Below are 16909 nucleotides of genomic sequence, written 5' to 3'. Positions count from 1 at the left end.
GACGTCTCACACTTTGCTGAGTGTCTGGTCAAGCTGGCCCCTGACTTGGCCGGAGTTACTGCCTGCTGCCAGTTTCTGGGGAAGTGTTTAGAGACCCCAGGGATCTTCTTTGCCTTCTGCCATCTGTGGCCACTGGGTTGAGTCTGAGAGTCTGAGAAGAGACAGGTGGCCTGGCTGGCACATCATCCAGACATCTCCTACGGCTGGTCAGTACCATCTCTAAACCAGCTGGCAAAGGGTCCAGAGGGGTGCTTCTCCCAGGCATGTGTTTGTAGCGCCACAGAAAGTAGCAAGGCTGGCTCTTGCCAGGGCAGTGTCTTAAGCTGCAGATGCAGCCCTGGGCAGCTTTCCTATCTGTCCCAAACTCCACCTGCAGCCCCTGCCTGGAGCCTAGGAGGCAGGGATGCTGGATCTGTTCTCTCTTGAATGCCAAATTATGCACTTTGCATAACACTTGGCACAGAGTAGGCAGCCAGGAAATATTTACTGAATGACCAACAGAATGAATGTTCACCCTCCCTTAGAGGAGGTCACCTAGTAGCACTGACTATATTTGGGAGAGTGAGGATCAGATTCCAGAAACAGAGGAGATGGAAGAAAGGGTGAGCAAAGCTCACGTGCTTGTGCGATCTTCCCAGGTTTTATTTTGTCCCTTCAGGGTTTGCAGAAAGCCTCCAGGAACTCTAATGTTAGGGCAAGTGCTGTGATCCAATTTTCCTAACCCTACTACTGCAAGTATCACCTATGGACTAGCACCATCTATATCATCTAGTGAGCCTAGGAGCCTGTTAGAAATGCAGATTCTCAGCCCCCACCCCAAACCTAACGAATCAGAATCTTCATGTGAACCCAGGTGATTCATGTTCATGGTATTGTGGGACAAGTACTGCCTTAAGCGGCTAGTGAGTGAACATAGGACTTTTTGCCTGACACAGTTTGGCTGCTGGAGAATGTGGCTAACTTCATGTGGGGCTTCTGCCTATCATGATGACTCAAATTATTGAGTCATATTATTGTTTGTCTCTCCAGCCCTTGAACACTGCTAGAACAGAGTAGGCATTCAATAAAGATTTGATAAATAAATATTGAATGATTCTCATGCTCTTTTCTAAATTTAGGGTGCTTAGGGTACGCTGGACCTCTGCTTCTGGATATTAGTCACAAGAGATTGGAATTTTTGGGGTCAGTAAGGACCCCCAGAAGAACAGCTACTGTCTGGAGCAGTTACTGAGTGCTAAGCCAATGCTTACAAAGTATGGTTCAAGGCCATGGGCATCAAGCATGACCAGGTACATATTAAAATTGCAAATCCTTGGGCCCTGCCCCGGACCTGCCCGTGGAGAACCTTTGGGGATAAGGCACAGAAATCCATATTTTATTTATTTTATTTTATGTTTATTTATTTTTGAGACAGAGAGAGAAAGAGAAAGCACAAGCAGGGGAGGGACAGAGAGAGAAGGGGACTAAAGATCCAAAGCAGGCTCCACACTGACAGCAGAGAGCCCAATGCAGGGCTCAAATTCATGAACCGAGAGATCATGACCTGAGCCAAAGTCTGACACTTCACTGACTGAGCCACCCAGATGCCTGGAAATCCACATTAAAAAAAAATATTTTGGAGGGGTGGCTCCTGAGTGGCTTAGCTGGTTGAGCATCAGACTCAAGATTTATTTATGTAAGTGATCTCTACACCCAATATAGGACTCGAACTCATGACGCCAAGATGAAGAGCCGTGTGCTCTTCTAAGTCAGCCAGGCACTCCCAGAAATCTACATTTTTAACAAGCATACCAGGCTCACTGAAGTTTGGAAATTATTGCAGTCTGAATTACAGAGGAGCAAACTTAGGCACAGAGAGGTTGTACAAAGTCACAGAGCCAGGGAATGGTGGGGACAGGATTCTATTCTAAGACCACCTGAATGTGAAATCCATAGTTCTAGGCATACGATCTGTTACACTGAAAAAACTGATGCTGGGTCCGACTGTGTGTATTTAGCCATATACATCACTTTGTGTCCACAAAGTCTGTTAGATTGTCAACTCTTGTCAAATATTGGAAGGCAGTTAACGTATTTTCTTTCTCTCAGTATCTGTAGAATCCATTAACATGCCTAGCACCTGGAATACCCTCCATAAAAATCATTTTAATTGAATTTCTACAGATACATGATTATCCATCCCTATAAACATACATATACACAGGACTTTTCATTTTCAGGTAGAATCTTGGAACAAGGTGTAACCACTATAAACTTTCCCACTCTCTCTTGAACCCACCCAATCACACTTTCACTTATGCCATTGTGTAAAGTGACTCTTATCAATTTCAACGTGGCTGAAACTAATGATCAATTGTCAGTCTATATCTAACCCTATCCCTCTTTGTAGTTTTGCACATAGAGCTTTCCTCTCTCCTGAAACTCTCTTATCTTGTCTTCAGGACATTCCTCCTAGCTCTCTGGATGCCACTGGGTCCTTTTTACTTTAGTTTTTTTATTGTGATAAAAGACACATAACATAAATTTTGCTATCTTAATCATTTTTAAGTGTACAGTTCAGTGACATTAAGAACATTCACACTGTTGTGCAAACATCACCACTCTCCATCTCCAGAACTCTTTCATCTTGCAAAACTGAAACTGTACCCGTTGAACGATGAGTCCCCATCTCCCCTCCCTGCTCCAGCCCCTGGCAAACATTGTTCTTTCTATCTCTATGAATTTCATCACTCTAGATATCTCATACAAGTGGAATCATACAGTATTTGTCTTTTTGTGACTGGCTTATTTCACTTAGCATAAGGACCTAAAGATGCATCCATGTTGTAGCATGTTGCAGAATTTACTTCCTTTTTAAGGCTGAATAATATTCCATTCTGTGTATATGCTGCATTTTGCTTTATCCATTCATACATTAGTAACACTTGGGTTACTTCCACATTTTAGCTATTGTGGATAATGCTGCTATGAACACAAGTATACAGATACCTCTTCAAGACCCTGTTTTCAATTCTTTTGAATGTATATCCAGTAATGGAATTCTGGATCATGTAGTAATTCTATTTTTAATTTTCTGAGGAATGGCCATACTGTTTTCCACAGCAGCTGTACTATTTTACATTCTCACTGATAGTGCACAAGGGTTCTAATTTCTCCACATCCTTGCCAACCCTTGTTATTTGCTGTTTGTTTAAATAGTAGCTATCCTATTGGATGTAAGGTGGTACTGTGTTGCATCTTTGATCTGTATTTCCTTAATGATTAGCAACATTAGCTAAAATAAAAGATTAGCATCTTTTCATGTGCTTATTGGCCATTTATATTTCTTCTTTGGAGAAATGTCTGAATATTTCTTTTTAAACAACATCTTAGTGATTCCTTTTCATCTTTCAGACCTCTTCACCTTGCAGTGGCCAAGGGCACTGCCCTTGGACCTCTTCTCTTTCTACACTCACTTCCTTAGTGATCTCATGCAGTCTTATAGTTTTAAATACCAGCCACCTGCTGACCCTCCTCAAAAGATACCTTCAGCCCAGAACCCGCCCCTGAGCTGAGGCTACCATTTCTAACTGCCTGCAGGACAGCTGCACTTGGGCATCGAGTAGGTGTCTTAAGCTTACTATGTCTTAATGCTGAGCTCCTTATCCTCCCCCAAATCTACTCCGTCTATAGTCTCCACATCTCTTTTAATGGCAATTCTGTTTTTCCATTGGCTCAAGACACTTGTTGTCATCCTTGATTTCTTGTTTTCTCGTGCCCCATCAACAAATCCTGTCAGAGCTGTCTTCACAATATGTATGGACTTTGACCACTTCCCCTCCTACTACTCTAGTGCACAGTAACATCATCTCTCACCTGGTTTATTTCAGTGACCTCCTAACCTGTCTTCCAGCTTCAGCCTTTCCACTTTCAGTCTGTCCTCCATCTGGCAGCAAAGTAACCTGGAAAATCCAGTGTCAGATTATGTCACTCGTCGGCTCAAAACCATCTTTATTACTCCTAACAAAAGCCAAATTCCTAATAATGGCCTATGTAATTTCTTTCTGCTACATGTACATAAGAAGCACCTTCCTACCTCAGGACCTCTGCATTTGCTGATCTCTCTATAGAGAAAGTGATTCCTTTGTGCCAGGGACCCCTGTGGCAGTCTGTGATGCCCATGGATTCCTTCTGAGTATAATATCTTTAAATCCATAAAATAAGTTTCCTAAATTATAAAGAAAGCCAATTATGTTGAAATAAACTCTCAAAATATTTTTAAAATGTGTAATAGAGTAATGTATGTGTTTCTTATTAATTCATTAAATTACACGAGCTAGCAGCATAATTATGAAGTAATGATAACTGTGATGATATTTTAAGGTATTTGCAACAACTATAATGTGATGTGAAAATATCTGATTTCTACTAGCAACAACGTCACAGGTGCTGCTAATAGCCCTGTGATTTGCTGTCTGCATTCATAATTGAAGAACATGCTAAATGTTAATTCGTGAAAATAAAGCTAAAATTGTTTTCCCCGTCTAAAGTCAAGACCCTCTGGATTCTATCCACAGATCTCTGGGGGGCGGGGGGGGGATGTCTGCAGTCACCACGTTAAGAACCCCTGCCTTAGAACATTCTTCTCCCATAAGCCCTCACAGCTCATTCCTTTACCTCCTTTTATTCAAAAGCCACCTTCTCAGTCAGCTCTTCCCTGAGGACTCTATTTAAATTGCATGCCCACGTTCCCAGTCCCCCTTTCCTACTTAATTTTTCTGAATAGCACTTACCTTCAAATATAATATTTTATTTTAAAAAATTGTGTATCTCCTTCCACTAGAAAGTGCATTCCATGGGAGTAGGCATTTTTGTCTGCCACTTCTGTGCTAGGTGCTCAGCCCTTAGAATGGTGTCTGGTATACAAGTGGCACTCAGTAAATATTTGTTGGGGAAAAAAAACGAATGATTACATCTCCTAGAACTGTTATGTTTTTTCTCTTTTTTTTTTCTGCAGTAAGTTCATGATTTGTGAGACTTTTACTAAAGATTAAAGAGTTACAGTGATCTCCGTTGCTATTATTCTGTTAACATTTTCAAGGTTAACCTTAAAACAGTAGCAGAAGCTGCAGGAATGCAAGGATTCTGATGAAGCTTCCAGTCCTAAATAAGAAGTGCCTTCCAAGGACTCCTTAGGGGACCTGGGTCTCACCCAAATTCAGGGAACCACCTCAGACGCAAAGTGCTACATATAATATTCTTTCTTGCTATTATAGCAGTCAGGCCCCCATCCCCAATCAAACCGATAATGCTCAAACCTTTTAATTCTGGCAGCATGGTAAAATGGAAAACACATAATCTTGGGGGCATCCAAACCAGATGCCCACTCTGCCACCACTTTCTAGTTTGTGTGACCGTTAATAAGTCACGAAACCTTTCAAAATAGGTAAAATGGGATTTTTGTGAGGATGAAAGGGGATGACTTGCAGAGTGCACAGCACAGAAGATGGTCATCTTCTCCCTCTTCCATCTCTCTAGGTCATTTTATAACTGCTTGCCAAGGCTCACAGGATCTTGATGGCTAAGAGGAGGAGCCTGTCCAGTCCTTTCGTGCATGTAAACTCTCTAGAACTAGACCCAATCAGAGTACTTTCTTTGGATTGCGCCACTGTAAATTGGTGCTTCCATTCCCACTTGAGATGTGTGGTTGAGACTGCCATCTGGACCTTGACCATGAAGCCCACCATCTATCACAAGTTTTTTCACATCTATTTCTTTTTTGCCCTAACTAGGAAATCTTGTACATGTCCTCACAGAGGGCAAGACAGAAACCATTGTCCTCCAGTATTTCAGTGTTAAGAGCTTTCGGGGACCACATTCAAGCACCAGGGAAAGTGCTAACGTACACTGTGCACTCTGAGCCAGGCCGCTGCTTTACACATATAGAATGTATGCATACATATATACATATATGTGTATGTACACCCATGGCTTCAAGAACCTGCCAACCATCCTGTTCTATATTAGAAGAAAGAGACCCAGAGAGATGAATGCATTTTCCCACATCAAGTAGCTTCTCAACTGCAAAGCCAGGATTTGAATCCAGGTATTTGACCATTTTGTTAACATGCGAACAGCCCATGACATCTGTTTTCTGGCACTGAGTTTAGGCTTGGGAAAATCCTACCAATTCAGAGCTAGAGTCAGGTCCAACCAGGAGGTGGTACCCCAGTTCCTCAGTCTTGCCACACAAGCCTTCCCAGACTTTGTGAATGAAGGCCAAGGAGGAGACCCTTGCTGGGGCTCCCTTTTAGCTCATATTTCTTTCTTCTTTCTCACCATCTCCCTCTTTGTTGTGTAGACAATTTACCCTGTCAGAGGATTTGTGCTGTTAATAGAAGTTTGTTTATTATTAGATTTATTTCTCCTATAAGCAAATGTGTTCACAACATTCCATCGGGAAATCTTTTTAATTGTCAGATAAATGTCATCTTATGTAAATCGAATATTTATCTTTCCATGGAAGGGCGTGGAAGGGAAAGACAAAAAAAAAAAGGATAAACAACCTTCAGTCTTGGAGAGGGAAGGCGGTTCCTGTCCCAGATCACAACTCACCCACGTGCCTTCAAAGCCAAAGGTGAGTTGAAAAAATTATTGGATCATCTTTGAGGGGCAGCCAAAAGGGAGGGGGAAGAAAGAGAAGTTGGCAACGATGCTTTGGGGATGTTGATCCAGGCTCCCAGGTTCCCCCCACCAATCCCTGCCTGAGACCAGACCACCCCCGTTCCAGTTGGGAGCATTCAGAGAAGTCTGCAGCTTGCCCCCGACACCTCCCCATCCAGGAGGCTAGCGCAGCTCCTTCCTCGAGAGAAGGTGAGCACCGCGGGCGCAGCGGGTTGAGTGGGTGTGGCCCGCGGCTCTGGGAACGGACCCAAGGCCCCGCCACCGCCTGCGAGCCGCCCGACAGCCCGCCTGCCTGGCGAGCGCAAGCGCTTCTTCCAGAAACTGCGAGGATCCGAGCGCACTGTTTGTGCACCACAAGGTCAAGTCGGGAAGTGGAGCCGGAGGAGGAGGGGCGAGAAGGCGAAGGGTGGGGAGAGGGGCGCCCCGCTTCCTCGCCAAGTGCCAGCCCTTGGAAGTTGCCCCCTCGGTTTTTAACCCTTTAGGGGGAAGGGAAGGACCAGCTAGGGGGGAAGGGAACACCCCAGGGCAAACACCTACTGGGGCCACCACTTGCAGCTACCCACCCACCCATCACTGCGTTCCCCACCCCCCGGAAATGCGGGGCATAGCTGGGAGCCTGGAGGCACCCGAGGGGGGAGGGGGGCGACGAACCCGAGAGGAACCCTCTCTACGGACCTCCCCTCCTTCCTTAAGGTCGCCCACAATTTCAAGTTTCCCCCGCCCGGGATGTTAGTTTCCATCTACTGTGGGTGGGGGAGGAGGGCCGCGCCCCCTCCCCCAGACTCGCGCGCGTGCCCCTCCCCTCCGCTCCTGCCAGCACTTTCTGCTCACTTCTGGCGCTGCAGAGCGCCACGCGATTTATTCGGTTCGCATTTTTAAGCCAGCGATTCGGGAGCAGGGCCTAGGGCGAGGGTCTTCCAGCGCTGGAGCCCCGGGAGGCGGGGTGCTCAGTGCAAACCTCGTTCCCTCCGCGAGTGTCGCCTTCAGGCTGTTATTTGCAAAGAAACGTCTTTTTGACGCAGGGAGAAATGGCAAATTTTAAGTACGTCATTAATATGGCGCCAAAAGATTTTTTTAAGTATAAGCTTGCTTTTTTTTTTTTTAAGGTTGTGGGGGGCGCCGCCCGGGTCTGGGGCGCAAAGGGGGCGGGGTGTGAGCAGAAAGTGTGAGTGAGAGAGTGGAGGGGCGGGGTATGTGTGTGAGTGTGTGAAGTGTGAGCAGACCTGATGGGACTTGCACGGGCGCAGCCGCCGCTCGGGCTCGGCCCTGGGGACAGGGCGGGCTGGGGGCGCCCCAGAGCCCATGGGGAGTCTGGGCCCGAGGTGCAGGCAGAGTGGCAGCCCGGCCGGGCACCCTCCCCCCAAGGCCTGCAACGCTACCTGGACCCGCTGCCGGAGCCAAACAACTAGGCGGGGGGTGGGGCGGGCGACGGGGGGTGTCAGGAGTGGAGATCCGAGTGAATAAGAAAAAAGTGGCTACTCCCCCTCCCTCGCTCCTCCCGCCCGCCCCCACCCCACCCCCACCCCAACACATTTTTTTTTTTCTAAAGAGATCACAAGGAAGTCTTGGTTTAAAAAGAAACAGAAACATACACAGGGGGATTGGTGAATGGTGCCGACCGCGGCCATCGCAGTTGGAGGCTATTTTTTTTTGTGGGGGGGGGTTGAGTAGCGTCCATGGAGTTACTTTGTGCCCATTCCTAGCGGCAAGGGCTTACGTCCAGCGGGCTGACCGTCCCCAGCAGGGGTGCGGGGCCGGGGACGCCAAGGGCCCGGCCGCCTCCCTCGCCGCGACCCCGGATGGATGCGCGCCCCCCGCCCGCCCGCGCCGGCCCCAGGAGCTCCGGGTTTCGGGAGCATCCTTCCCGCGCCGGCCCCCGCCGCGGCGCGTAGTCCAGGGCAGCGCCCCTGAAAAGGGCACCGCGGAGGAAGGTAAGATCCTGCCCCCAGCGATGGGCCCTGCGCATCTCCACGGCGTTATTTTGTGTTTTTGCAACAGATCTGCCAGCGCTCCTCGCTCCCTCGCTCGCGCTCGCGCTCTCTCTCTTGCTCGCTCGCTCCCTCTCTCTCCTGCTGGCTGCCTGTTCTAGGAAGCCAGGGCGCGGGGGGGTGGGGTGGGGGGGGAGATGCACAGCACCCGGGAGAGAGATTGCGCATGTTGGTCAGTCGTGTTTTAAAGAGTACATTGCGGGGAGGCTGAGAGGGGCGCATGCAACAACAACTTTTGGAAGGGTGAGCTTGGCGACCTTCTTTATTAATGACTGCGGCAAAGCGCCCCCGGGCCGGTGAGGGGGCGCGGGCGGGCGGGGGCGCGCCAGGGCTGCAACTTGCCCCGCGGGCTCCGGCCGCGCGGAGGGGCTGCGGCGGGAGACCGCAGCGGAGGGGAGGTCGTTCTGCGGAAGACTGGGGTTCGGAGGACCCGGAGCTATCTGCCCTCCTGTCGCCCTGAGTTTCATTTTGTTGATACGCAGCACGTCCGGCCGCCGAACCGGGCTGAGCCGGTGCACATGACTCCGCGCTGGGCTCACGTGCAGCCGGTCCGGTCCCAGACACCTTCCGGGGGCCACCGCCTCCGCCCTGTCGCCCCCTCTCCGGGCTGGGTGCACGCGGGCGCTGCACGCGGGGGCAGCATGCTCAGCTCCCGGGCGCAGAGGCTCTGCACAAATTAAACACAGTGTTTTGGAGGGGCGGGGGACACCCTTTCCAGGTGAGTATGCAGGGTGTGCAGTCCCGGTGTACGGGGCGCGGGCTGGGGTCGGGGGCAGCCCCCCCACTCCGGGGCTGCGCGGGAGTCCGGCGGGGGAGAAGCGCTGGGAGAGTGGAAATATACCGGCTGCGGCCGGAGCGGCGGGTGCGCGCCCGCGGGGCGACGGCAGGGGGCGTGGCCCTTGTTTACCTTCTCTCAACTCTGCCGGTTCGCGTCCCGCTTCGGGGACCGTACTGCAGTCCCCTGCCCTCTGCCTCGCTCTCTGCGCCCTGGGTGGTTCCGGGAAGATGTAAGCAAGTGGCAGTCTCAGCCTGGGACATACACACCTGATCCTCAAATAAGTGTCATTGCAGCCCCAGCCCCCACCAAGCACCGCTGCAGTCCCTCTCCCGGATCCCGGGCCCCGCCCCGCCCCCGGCAGTGGCATCTTCCCGGCCTCACCTCCTTCCTCCCTCCCTCCTTCCCACCCACTCGCCTGCGCCTGCGGAGCGGCTCCCGCCCGCTTCCTCCCCGCCTGGGTGCAGACTTGTGGCTCCCTCCGGTCCCTTCCCGCCTATCACTGGGCTTGAGACACTCTCATCTCCAGGCCAAGGGATGAGAGGAGGTCAGCCTCGCGATTCGTAGCGGTTACATCAGAAGGTGGGGATGTCTGCGAAACCGGCAGGAAGGCTTCGCGGTGGCTTCCAGAGGCCCAGGACCCCCCGCCCAAACACACACACACCCAGTCTCCCACCACACACAGCTAGCTGCCCACTTCCTAAGAGGCTCGGCTCCTCTTACCCGCCTCACCTAAAGACCTCGTCCCCCACCCAACCCCCGCGCTGGGCGTTAAGTCCGCAGTCCCCGGCCCGAACCGCCCCTTGCCCTTCCTTCGCCTGGGCCAGAGCCCCCCGCAGCCACCTCCGGCTCCTCCTCCCGGCTCCCGCGGTCGGAATCACGCCGGCGCGCCTCCAGCCTGCGGTCCCGCGAACTGCCTCCAGGGGCAGGCTGGAGGCGCGCGCCACCCCCTCCCAGCCCTCAGCCTTCGCCGCGGGCCGGGACGCTTTTTTTTTTAAACCACCTTGGCTGCAGGTCTTCTGCCCAGGGCTGGTGGGAGCGGGAAGGACAGTGTTTCCCTTTGCCCTGAGCCAAGGGCACGCTGCACCCGGCGACTTTAGTCTCTGCAGATGTCCAAACTTTGCTCCCGCGCTCAGCACCCTCGCTCATCTACTGCGGGACATAAAGTTTTACCCAGAGGCTGAGTTTGCAGAGGGTCATCAGGAGGCATCTTGTCTGCACTCACAGTGGCGCTAAAAGGGGCTGGGGAGAGGCTGAGAGGGCACGGCTGGCTTGCCGCCTTGCCTTTGTTGGAAGGGGGAGGAGCCCTGAGTTTTGAGCCCAGACTAGCTGTCAGGATGTCCCCTTAACGTTTATGTTTGCAAACAGAATCAGGGTCCCGGGTGGTACCGCTGCCTGGTCCCTCCTCTCACGGTGGCATTAACTCCCTCCCTTCACTGGTAAAATTCCCAGTAGGACATTTGGCAAAAGGGCCATGCGGGGAGCTGCCAACCGGGCCTGGCCCTGTTTCCTGGGTTCCCAGGGTGCTGGCTTTACCCCTACCCTGACTTCCTCTCTCACCTTAGGGCCCAAGTGAACGCACCATCCCTCCCATCTCTTCTTCCTCAGGCGGGTTGGGACTTGCAAAGCGATCTAACAAGCAGAGGAGGAAAATAACAACAGAATAACTGTAAGGGGAAGGAATGAGTAATAAAGCCGACCCAGGCAGGGAGGAGGGCTTTCATGTTTAAGAGATGCTATTTGCTTTTTAGGTCACAGGCTGCAAAACAGGCTTTGATCCGAAGTGGGCGAATAATTTATTGAGAGTTTGCATGGTAGGGGAAAAAAGGGGATGTTTGTTTGATCTGGAGCCCTCTCAGTTGTCCCAAGTGCTGTTGGCTGTTGTTTGGAGTGGAAAAGCATTTGGTTCTACAGCAAATGCCTCGCAGAGGGAAGTCCTCGCCCCAGGCAGCAGGGACTTGCAGTGAATGTTGGTTTTGAAACTGTTTGGCCAAAGGTCTCTCCAGCACTTTTGGAGATGAAGTGTTTAAGGACAAAGTTGTTTGGACTCGGGATGCAGCAAATGTTTCCAAAACTTTTCCCATCCAACGTGCTTTTCCCCTTCTCTAAATTGCACGGCTGATCGGCCAGTAACATTAATCCAAGAGAGCTTCCACTTGCCTTTCGTTAACAGGTGAGGTGGGACTGCTGGTCCCAGCTTGCAGGTGTAGCCTGGAGTCTTGTGGTTAGGCCTCTGACACTGACTGTCACATCCTTGACTGGGGGGCGGGGGGGGGGTGCTCTAGTTAACCAGGGTTCCAGGTAACAGGAAGGTAATTGTCTTACACCCAAGACCCAGGTCAGTGATTTCCAGTCCCAAATTCTTGACAACTCACCCAGCAAGCTCTTTGCAAGCCTTACAGTTAGTTCTGTGTTTAGGTGCTCCAAGGGAAGAGCTAGTTGCGAGGAGGTACCCCTGGCCTGCTTTGTGCTCCATCCACATAGGATCCTAACTGTGTGACTCAAAGTTGAGGAACCCAGGAAGGTTCTCAAATAGCCTATAGGAATCTGGAGTATGGGGGCACCTGGGTGCCTCAGTCGGTTAAGCGTCCCACTTCGGCTCAGGTCATGATCTCACGGTCCGTGGGTTTGAGCCCTACGTCGGGCTCTGTGCTGGTAGCTCAGAGCCGGGAGCCTGTTTCAGATTCTGTGTCTCCCTCTCTCTCTCTGCCCCTCCCCCGCTCGCTCTCTGTCTCTGTCTCTCAAAATAAAATAAAGACTAAAAAAAAAAGGAATCTGGACTGGAGTATGTCAGCCACACTGTGGGGTTGGAGGGCTGTGCAAGGTAGCCCAGGGGGTCAGAGTATACCACCTGGAGTCAGAAAGCCTGGGTTTGAATGCTGGCTATGCAGTCACCAGCTGTAACAGTGCTCTGTGCCTCACTTTCTTCATCTGTAAGTAGGGTTAATGATAGTCCATACCCCGTGGTTGGTGTATGGATTAAGCAATATATTGCATAAAGAAGATTAAACCCAAAGCCAGCCATGTGGTAAGCACCTGATCAGCATTAGCCGTTTTTACTATTACTGTTAATGATCTGGAGAGGGCCCAAATGCAGCTTTGACCTTTGCTCTCTCCCCTTTAGGCTAGGCCAGAGAGCCAGCTCCCCTCTCTGAAGAAGGGACCGGAAGGACCCTGCAGTTGCAAATGGGCAGCCATCTGTGGGAGCAAGCGGACTGAGCATTGCCCTCTGAGGTGGAGGGTAGGGTGAGAAGGTGCCGAAGGACAAAGTAGACAAGGCCCCTTTCATTCTTCCAGGATCCCCTCGGTAGGTCCCCAGAACTGGGTTTGGAGGGTGGGTGTGGGCAGCGTGTTCCAGGGGAGCTGGGTGCCCTCAGGGACACTTGGAAATGCAGGTGCGTAGTGAGAAGTGTTGGAGGAGAGTTCAGGCGCCCCTCTGCTTGGAGAAGCAAGTTTGAGGATCTGTGTACAGAATCATTTTTGTAATGGCAATTACTGTCCCTCAGAAGGCATTAAAGTTAATGAGAGATAGGAAAGACTGGGGCTCTGACCCGCGTTTAAAGCCAGTTTAAGAGCGTGCAGCTCTTGTTTTCTGAATGTCTGGCCTTCCCGACACAAGGAGGCTCTGAGGACAGGTTTTCCAGCCGAAATATCATTAAATTGTATTAGCATCTTATTACACACACGCCTAAGCGGTCTGCCTCAGACAGGGAGAGTTTTTGTTTCTCTTTGAAAGATTGTGTCTGGAATGGTAAATTGCCTGCTTGAAAGCCGTTTTCCCCCCCTTTTTAAGGAGGAAGACGAAGTCCTGCTGTGTGTGGTGGCGGGCAGGGCAGGCCTGGTGGCCCCCAGAGAGGAGAGGCCGGAGGCCAGGTTGGGGTGTTTTAACTGCCCAGGGAGCGGCTGCACTAGCACGCCTGAAAGGCCCACTGTTTCCAGGGTCAGCTGGAAGGGCGTTAATGGAGGCCCAGGGTGTTTATTTGAGTTTATTTGTGGAGAGGTCTTTAAAGGGGGCTGGCATTGGGCATTGGTGTTTCAAGTCCAGACCCAAGGCCCCCACTAAGACCAATGGCTAGTGCTGCCAAGAAAACATCTGCCACCAAATTGCTGCCCTATTACAGAGTTGACATTGATCATTAGCCAGGAGCCCAACCAAATAAAGCCTCCTGGAAAATGTGTGAGGTTAAGACGGGGAAGGCAGGCTGTGAAAACAGGACAAAATCTTGGCCTGGGGTGTATATTCCTGCAAGCTGCAGGCCAGCCAGCTGGGCTCTGTGCACCCCTCACTTCTACAGAGAGGGGACAAGAGCACACTCAGCATTCCCTGTGTATCAAACCCCTATTGTGTGCCGGACATAACATGAGGGGGCATTGGAGCTGCAGCAGAGATCCAGACAGATGTGCTCCTTCCACTCCTCTCCAAGGAAGACACTGAACAAATGGCTCAACAGACACTAATCATGGTAGATGCTCTGAAGACGTTGAATAACCAGGTTATGGGTTTTCTCTAGGTAAGGTACCTGGCATAGACCTCCTTGACATTTAAGTTGAAATGTGAAGGATAAAAAGTGAGACATGCTTAGACTACTAGAACCGTACAGCAGAGAGCGCAGCCTGTGCACCGCTCCCGAAGCATGGAATATTTGGCTTCTTTCAGGAAATGAAGAGACCACTGTGGCTAGAAAGTGGTGAGGAAGGGGATAGTGGTCCATGTGAACTTGTGGAGGGAGGGAGGGGCCAGATCATGTAGGATATTGTGGTCAGGAGCTTGAGTTTTGTCCTTTGATCAGCAGGAAGCCTTTGAAAGATTTTAAATAGGGGTATGGCATGATCTGATTTATGTTTTTTTAAAGGTCATTCTGGCTGCTGTGTGGATTCTAGATTGAGGGGTGGAGAGGAGCAACAGTGGAAGATGGGAGGTGAATGAGGAGTCCAGGCAAGAGAGGAGACTGGTTTGGACCAGTGTGGTAGCAGCAGAGATGTGGGGAAAAGTGGATGGATTCACAACATGCTTTGGACGGAGAGCCCACTGGACTTGCCAGGCGACTGCTGTGGGGCAGAGATTGCACAGAGTCTGTGGGAACTCCAGGACACCCACGCTCCCGAAGGAGAGCTTCTTCTCTCTGTCTCTGGGCTGGGGATGGTGTGGGAGGTGCAAAGGGAAGGAAAAGGGGACCCTTTTCTGGGGGTCACCTTTATCCCCAAAAGCAAGCACCTTATGACAGTGGCGTGCTTTGGGAGAGATGGGAGGGGCCAGTGGAGAGAGAAAACCAGAGGCCAAGACCAAAGTGTCAGCCCCTCTCCACACCCCACCTGGATTTCAGCTGTGAGGAAGGAGTTCCCTGTCTCCTAGCTGAGTTGGGGTGGGGTGGGGGGGTCAAAGCACAAAGGGCTGTCCCACAGGGGAGTCCAAGCCTCATTTGAGGCTTCATTAGCCACTAACAGGGGAGGCTCACCTGAGGCAGGGAGGCCTTTGGAACAGACTTGGTTCAAAGGAAAGAAGCTTCACTCACACAAAAAGTAGCTTCCCTCTGAAGCCTAGTTATTATTCCAATTAAGCCACACAAAGTGTGCTCCCTTAATAACACCCTACCCAGGAGAACTCAGGGGTGTTTTCACGGAGGGCAGGTTGGACAGGGAGCAGGCTGAGGGTGGGGTGCTGGTCTGCACGCTGGCAGCTCACCTGTTGGTCCCTGGGCAATAGGGAACAGCATCACAAGAAAGGTGTTGGCAGTCAAGGGGTCCTGTTACGGGCGTCCCTTCTGTACTGTACAGGAGCCCCTCGGGGCGCTGTTAGGAGGACCCCTCACCTGGCCCAGGGTTCTTATGGTATGACTAGGACCTATTTGGAGAGCCAGCCACTGTGCTTAGGGCTCTACGCCGATTCTGGCCCACAGATGTGTTTAGTTTGGCCCTCTCAAACTGTTTTTGAAAATTCTGAATCCGTTGCCAACGTTTGAAGTTCAAGAGACTTCTGTGAAAATCCAGATAGAATCCTTATCCTCTGAGAGGTACGTCTTTCTCGAGGTCTCTGGTCTCTTGAGGGGTAAAGCTAGGATTTGAACTCGGCACCCCTCAGTCCAGAGCTCCTGCTTTTCTGCTTTGGGAAATGCTGGCTTGGAAGTGGAGAGACATGGGGTCCATGGGCAGGGCTGCAGGAGAAGATCTGGCCTGCGTTTATAGCGCTTCTCCTCCTCGCCCTGCCCCCACCTGTGAGCGCTGGGCTGGCAAGACGCAGGCTAGAGTCAGGGCCCTATCACAGTCATCTTGTCACACTCAGAAACTGGAGGACTGTGAGGATGACAGCTGTGGGTGGCAGAGCGTTATTGCCCCATTCTGTCCCTGACCCGGGCCACGGGACTGCTTGTGCTCTGCTGCACAGAAGCAGGGAAGTCTAAAGGTCAAGGGCACATGCTCCTGAACCAGATAAACTTCTCACAAGCATTGCAATCTTGGGCAAGTCACTTAACCTCTGTGCTTCCTTTTCCTCATCTGCGAAAGGGAAGCAGCCATCATGTCCACTGGCATAGAAGGGCTGTTCTGAGGGCTTCGTGAGGTCCCTGTGTAACAGGGTGTCCCCCTTTTTCTGCCACAATGAGTGCTGAGCAATTTAACCTCCCTGACACTCATGCCACCCATGTCCTCAGACTTCCCCTGTACCTCTGTACCCTCTGGGGAGCATGTTTCGTGCACCTTTGGAGCAAGCAGCCCCAGTGAATGTTCCTGTCACCCTGATCCTACTGTTGGGGGACACTGGAATGGGAAGAAGCTCCTGACTAAGGTCAGATCTGAGGCGGGAGGGTCCTGGTCAGCTCAGAGGTCTGGACAGTCTTGCCCCGCCCTAGAAAGCTAATGCTCTCTGGTCTCGAAGAAAGGGGCCACGGTAAGAAAAGGGGAACCCAGGGCTCGGCAGGAACAGACTTGGAGGGGTTGGTAGTGGCAGGCGGCTCATGGGACCCCAAGCAGAGGTGGGGAACCCGGTTGGCCTGGAGCCAGGCTGGGTAGCGGGGGTTTTCTCTCTACTAACACTGGCTCCTTGCCCTTTGCTGTGGGCAGTGAGGCAGCCCAGGTTCCAGACTAAGAGGGATGTGGTGGAAAATGCTTTGGGTTCCAAATCCCAGATCTCCTCTCACATTAGGACTCTAGCCACTGACTAGCTGTGTGACCCAGCCACTTGGTGTGCTCTGCTCGGAGAGGAGTCAGAAGCAAGCTCTGCCACCCTGGGCTCGGAGGGATTCGAGGAACTAGTGGGTGGGAAAGCACTCCCAGCAGGCAGGGGCTCACAGGGCACAAAGGCAGCTCGGTGTGGGCTCAGGGATCAGACCATGTGGATTCGAATCCCAGGTCAGCCACTTACCAGCATGACAAGGTCCTGCACCCCTCCAGAAAAGGAAGCCAATGGCTCACAGCTTCCCGGGTTGTTAGGAACATGTGCGGACAGAACTTTGGTAGAGGAATGAGCTCAGTATGGAGAGCTTCTCTT

At 51.5% G+C, this 16909-nt stretch overlaps 2 protein-coding genes across 11 annotated transcripts in view; one reads left to right on the top strand and one right to left on the bottom strand.

The window, feature by feature from the left end:
* Positions 1–6694: 6694 nt before the first annotated feature.
* JADE2 (jade family PHD finger 2) overlaps positions 6695–16909 on the top strand; it is a 51799-nt gene continuing 41584 nt past the window's right edge. For 5 of the 10 annotated variants that reach the window (XM_039242254.1, XM_039242248.1, XM_039242257.1 and 2 more), the window contains exons 1-2: positions 7882–8594; positions 12551–12733. The gene's annotated coding sequence lies outside the window, so the exon portion shown is untranslated. Of the gene's footprint in view, positions 6853–7003; positions 7022–7063; positions 7706–7881; positions 8595–12194; positions 12455–12550; positions 12734–16909 lie in introns of those variants that run through there. The other 5 variants (XM_039242249.1, XM_039242250.1, XM_039242251.1 and 2 more) reach the window with 5 other exon arrangements.
* Positions 8825–10636, bottom strand: LOC120238522 (translation initiation factor IF-2-like). The gene is made up of 5 exons (XM_039242303.1): positions 10566–10636; positions 10184–10455; positions 9845–9944; positions 9559–9638; positions 8825–9318 (listed from the first exon to the last, which is right to left on the bottom strand). The coding sequence occupies exons 1-5, from the start codon at positions 10634–10636 to the stop codon at positions 8825–8827; spliced, it is 1017 nt and encodes a 338-aa protein (XP_039098234.1).

Source organism: Hyaena hyaena, unplaced genomic scaffold, assembly GCF_003009895.1.
Source record: "Hyaena hyaena isolate Hyena2069 unplaced genomic scaffold, ASM300989v1 scaffold_214, whole genome shotgun sequence".
Taxonomy (NCBI): Eukaryota; Metazoa; Chordata; class Mammalia; order Carnivora; family Hyaenidae; genus Hyaena; species Hyaena hyaena.
This window is presented reverse-complemented; position numbering and strand designations above follow the sequence as displayed.

Excerpts from the sequence above, each read along its gene's own strand:
- LOC120238522 (XM_039242303.1), bottom strand. The coding sequence starts at position 10,636 with ATGCCTCCTGATGACCCTCTGCAAACTCAGCCTCTGGGTAAAACTTTA. Across the intron at positions 10,456-10,565 it reads CCCGCAGTAGATGAGCGAGG|CCCTGGGCAGAAGACCTGCA; the intron begins GTGCTGAGCGCG and ends CGCTCCCACCAG. Across the intron at positions 9,639-9,844 it reads GAGCCGCTCCGCAGGCGCAG|GGCGCAGAGAGCGAGGCAGA; the intron begins GCGAGTGGGTGG and ends GGAACCACCCAG.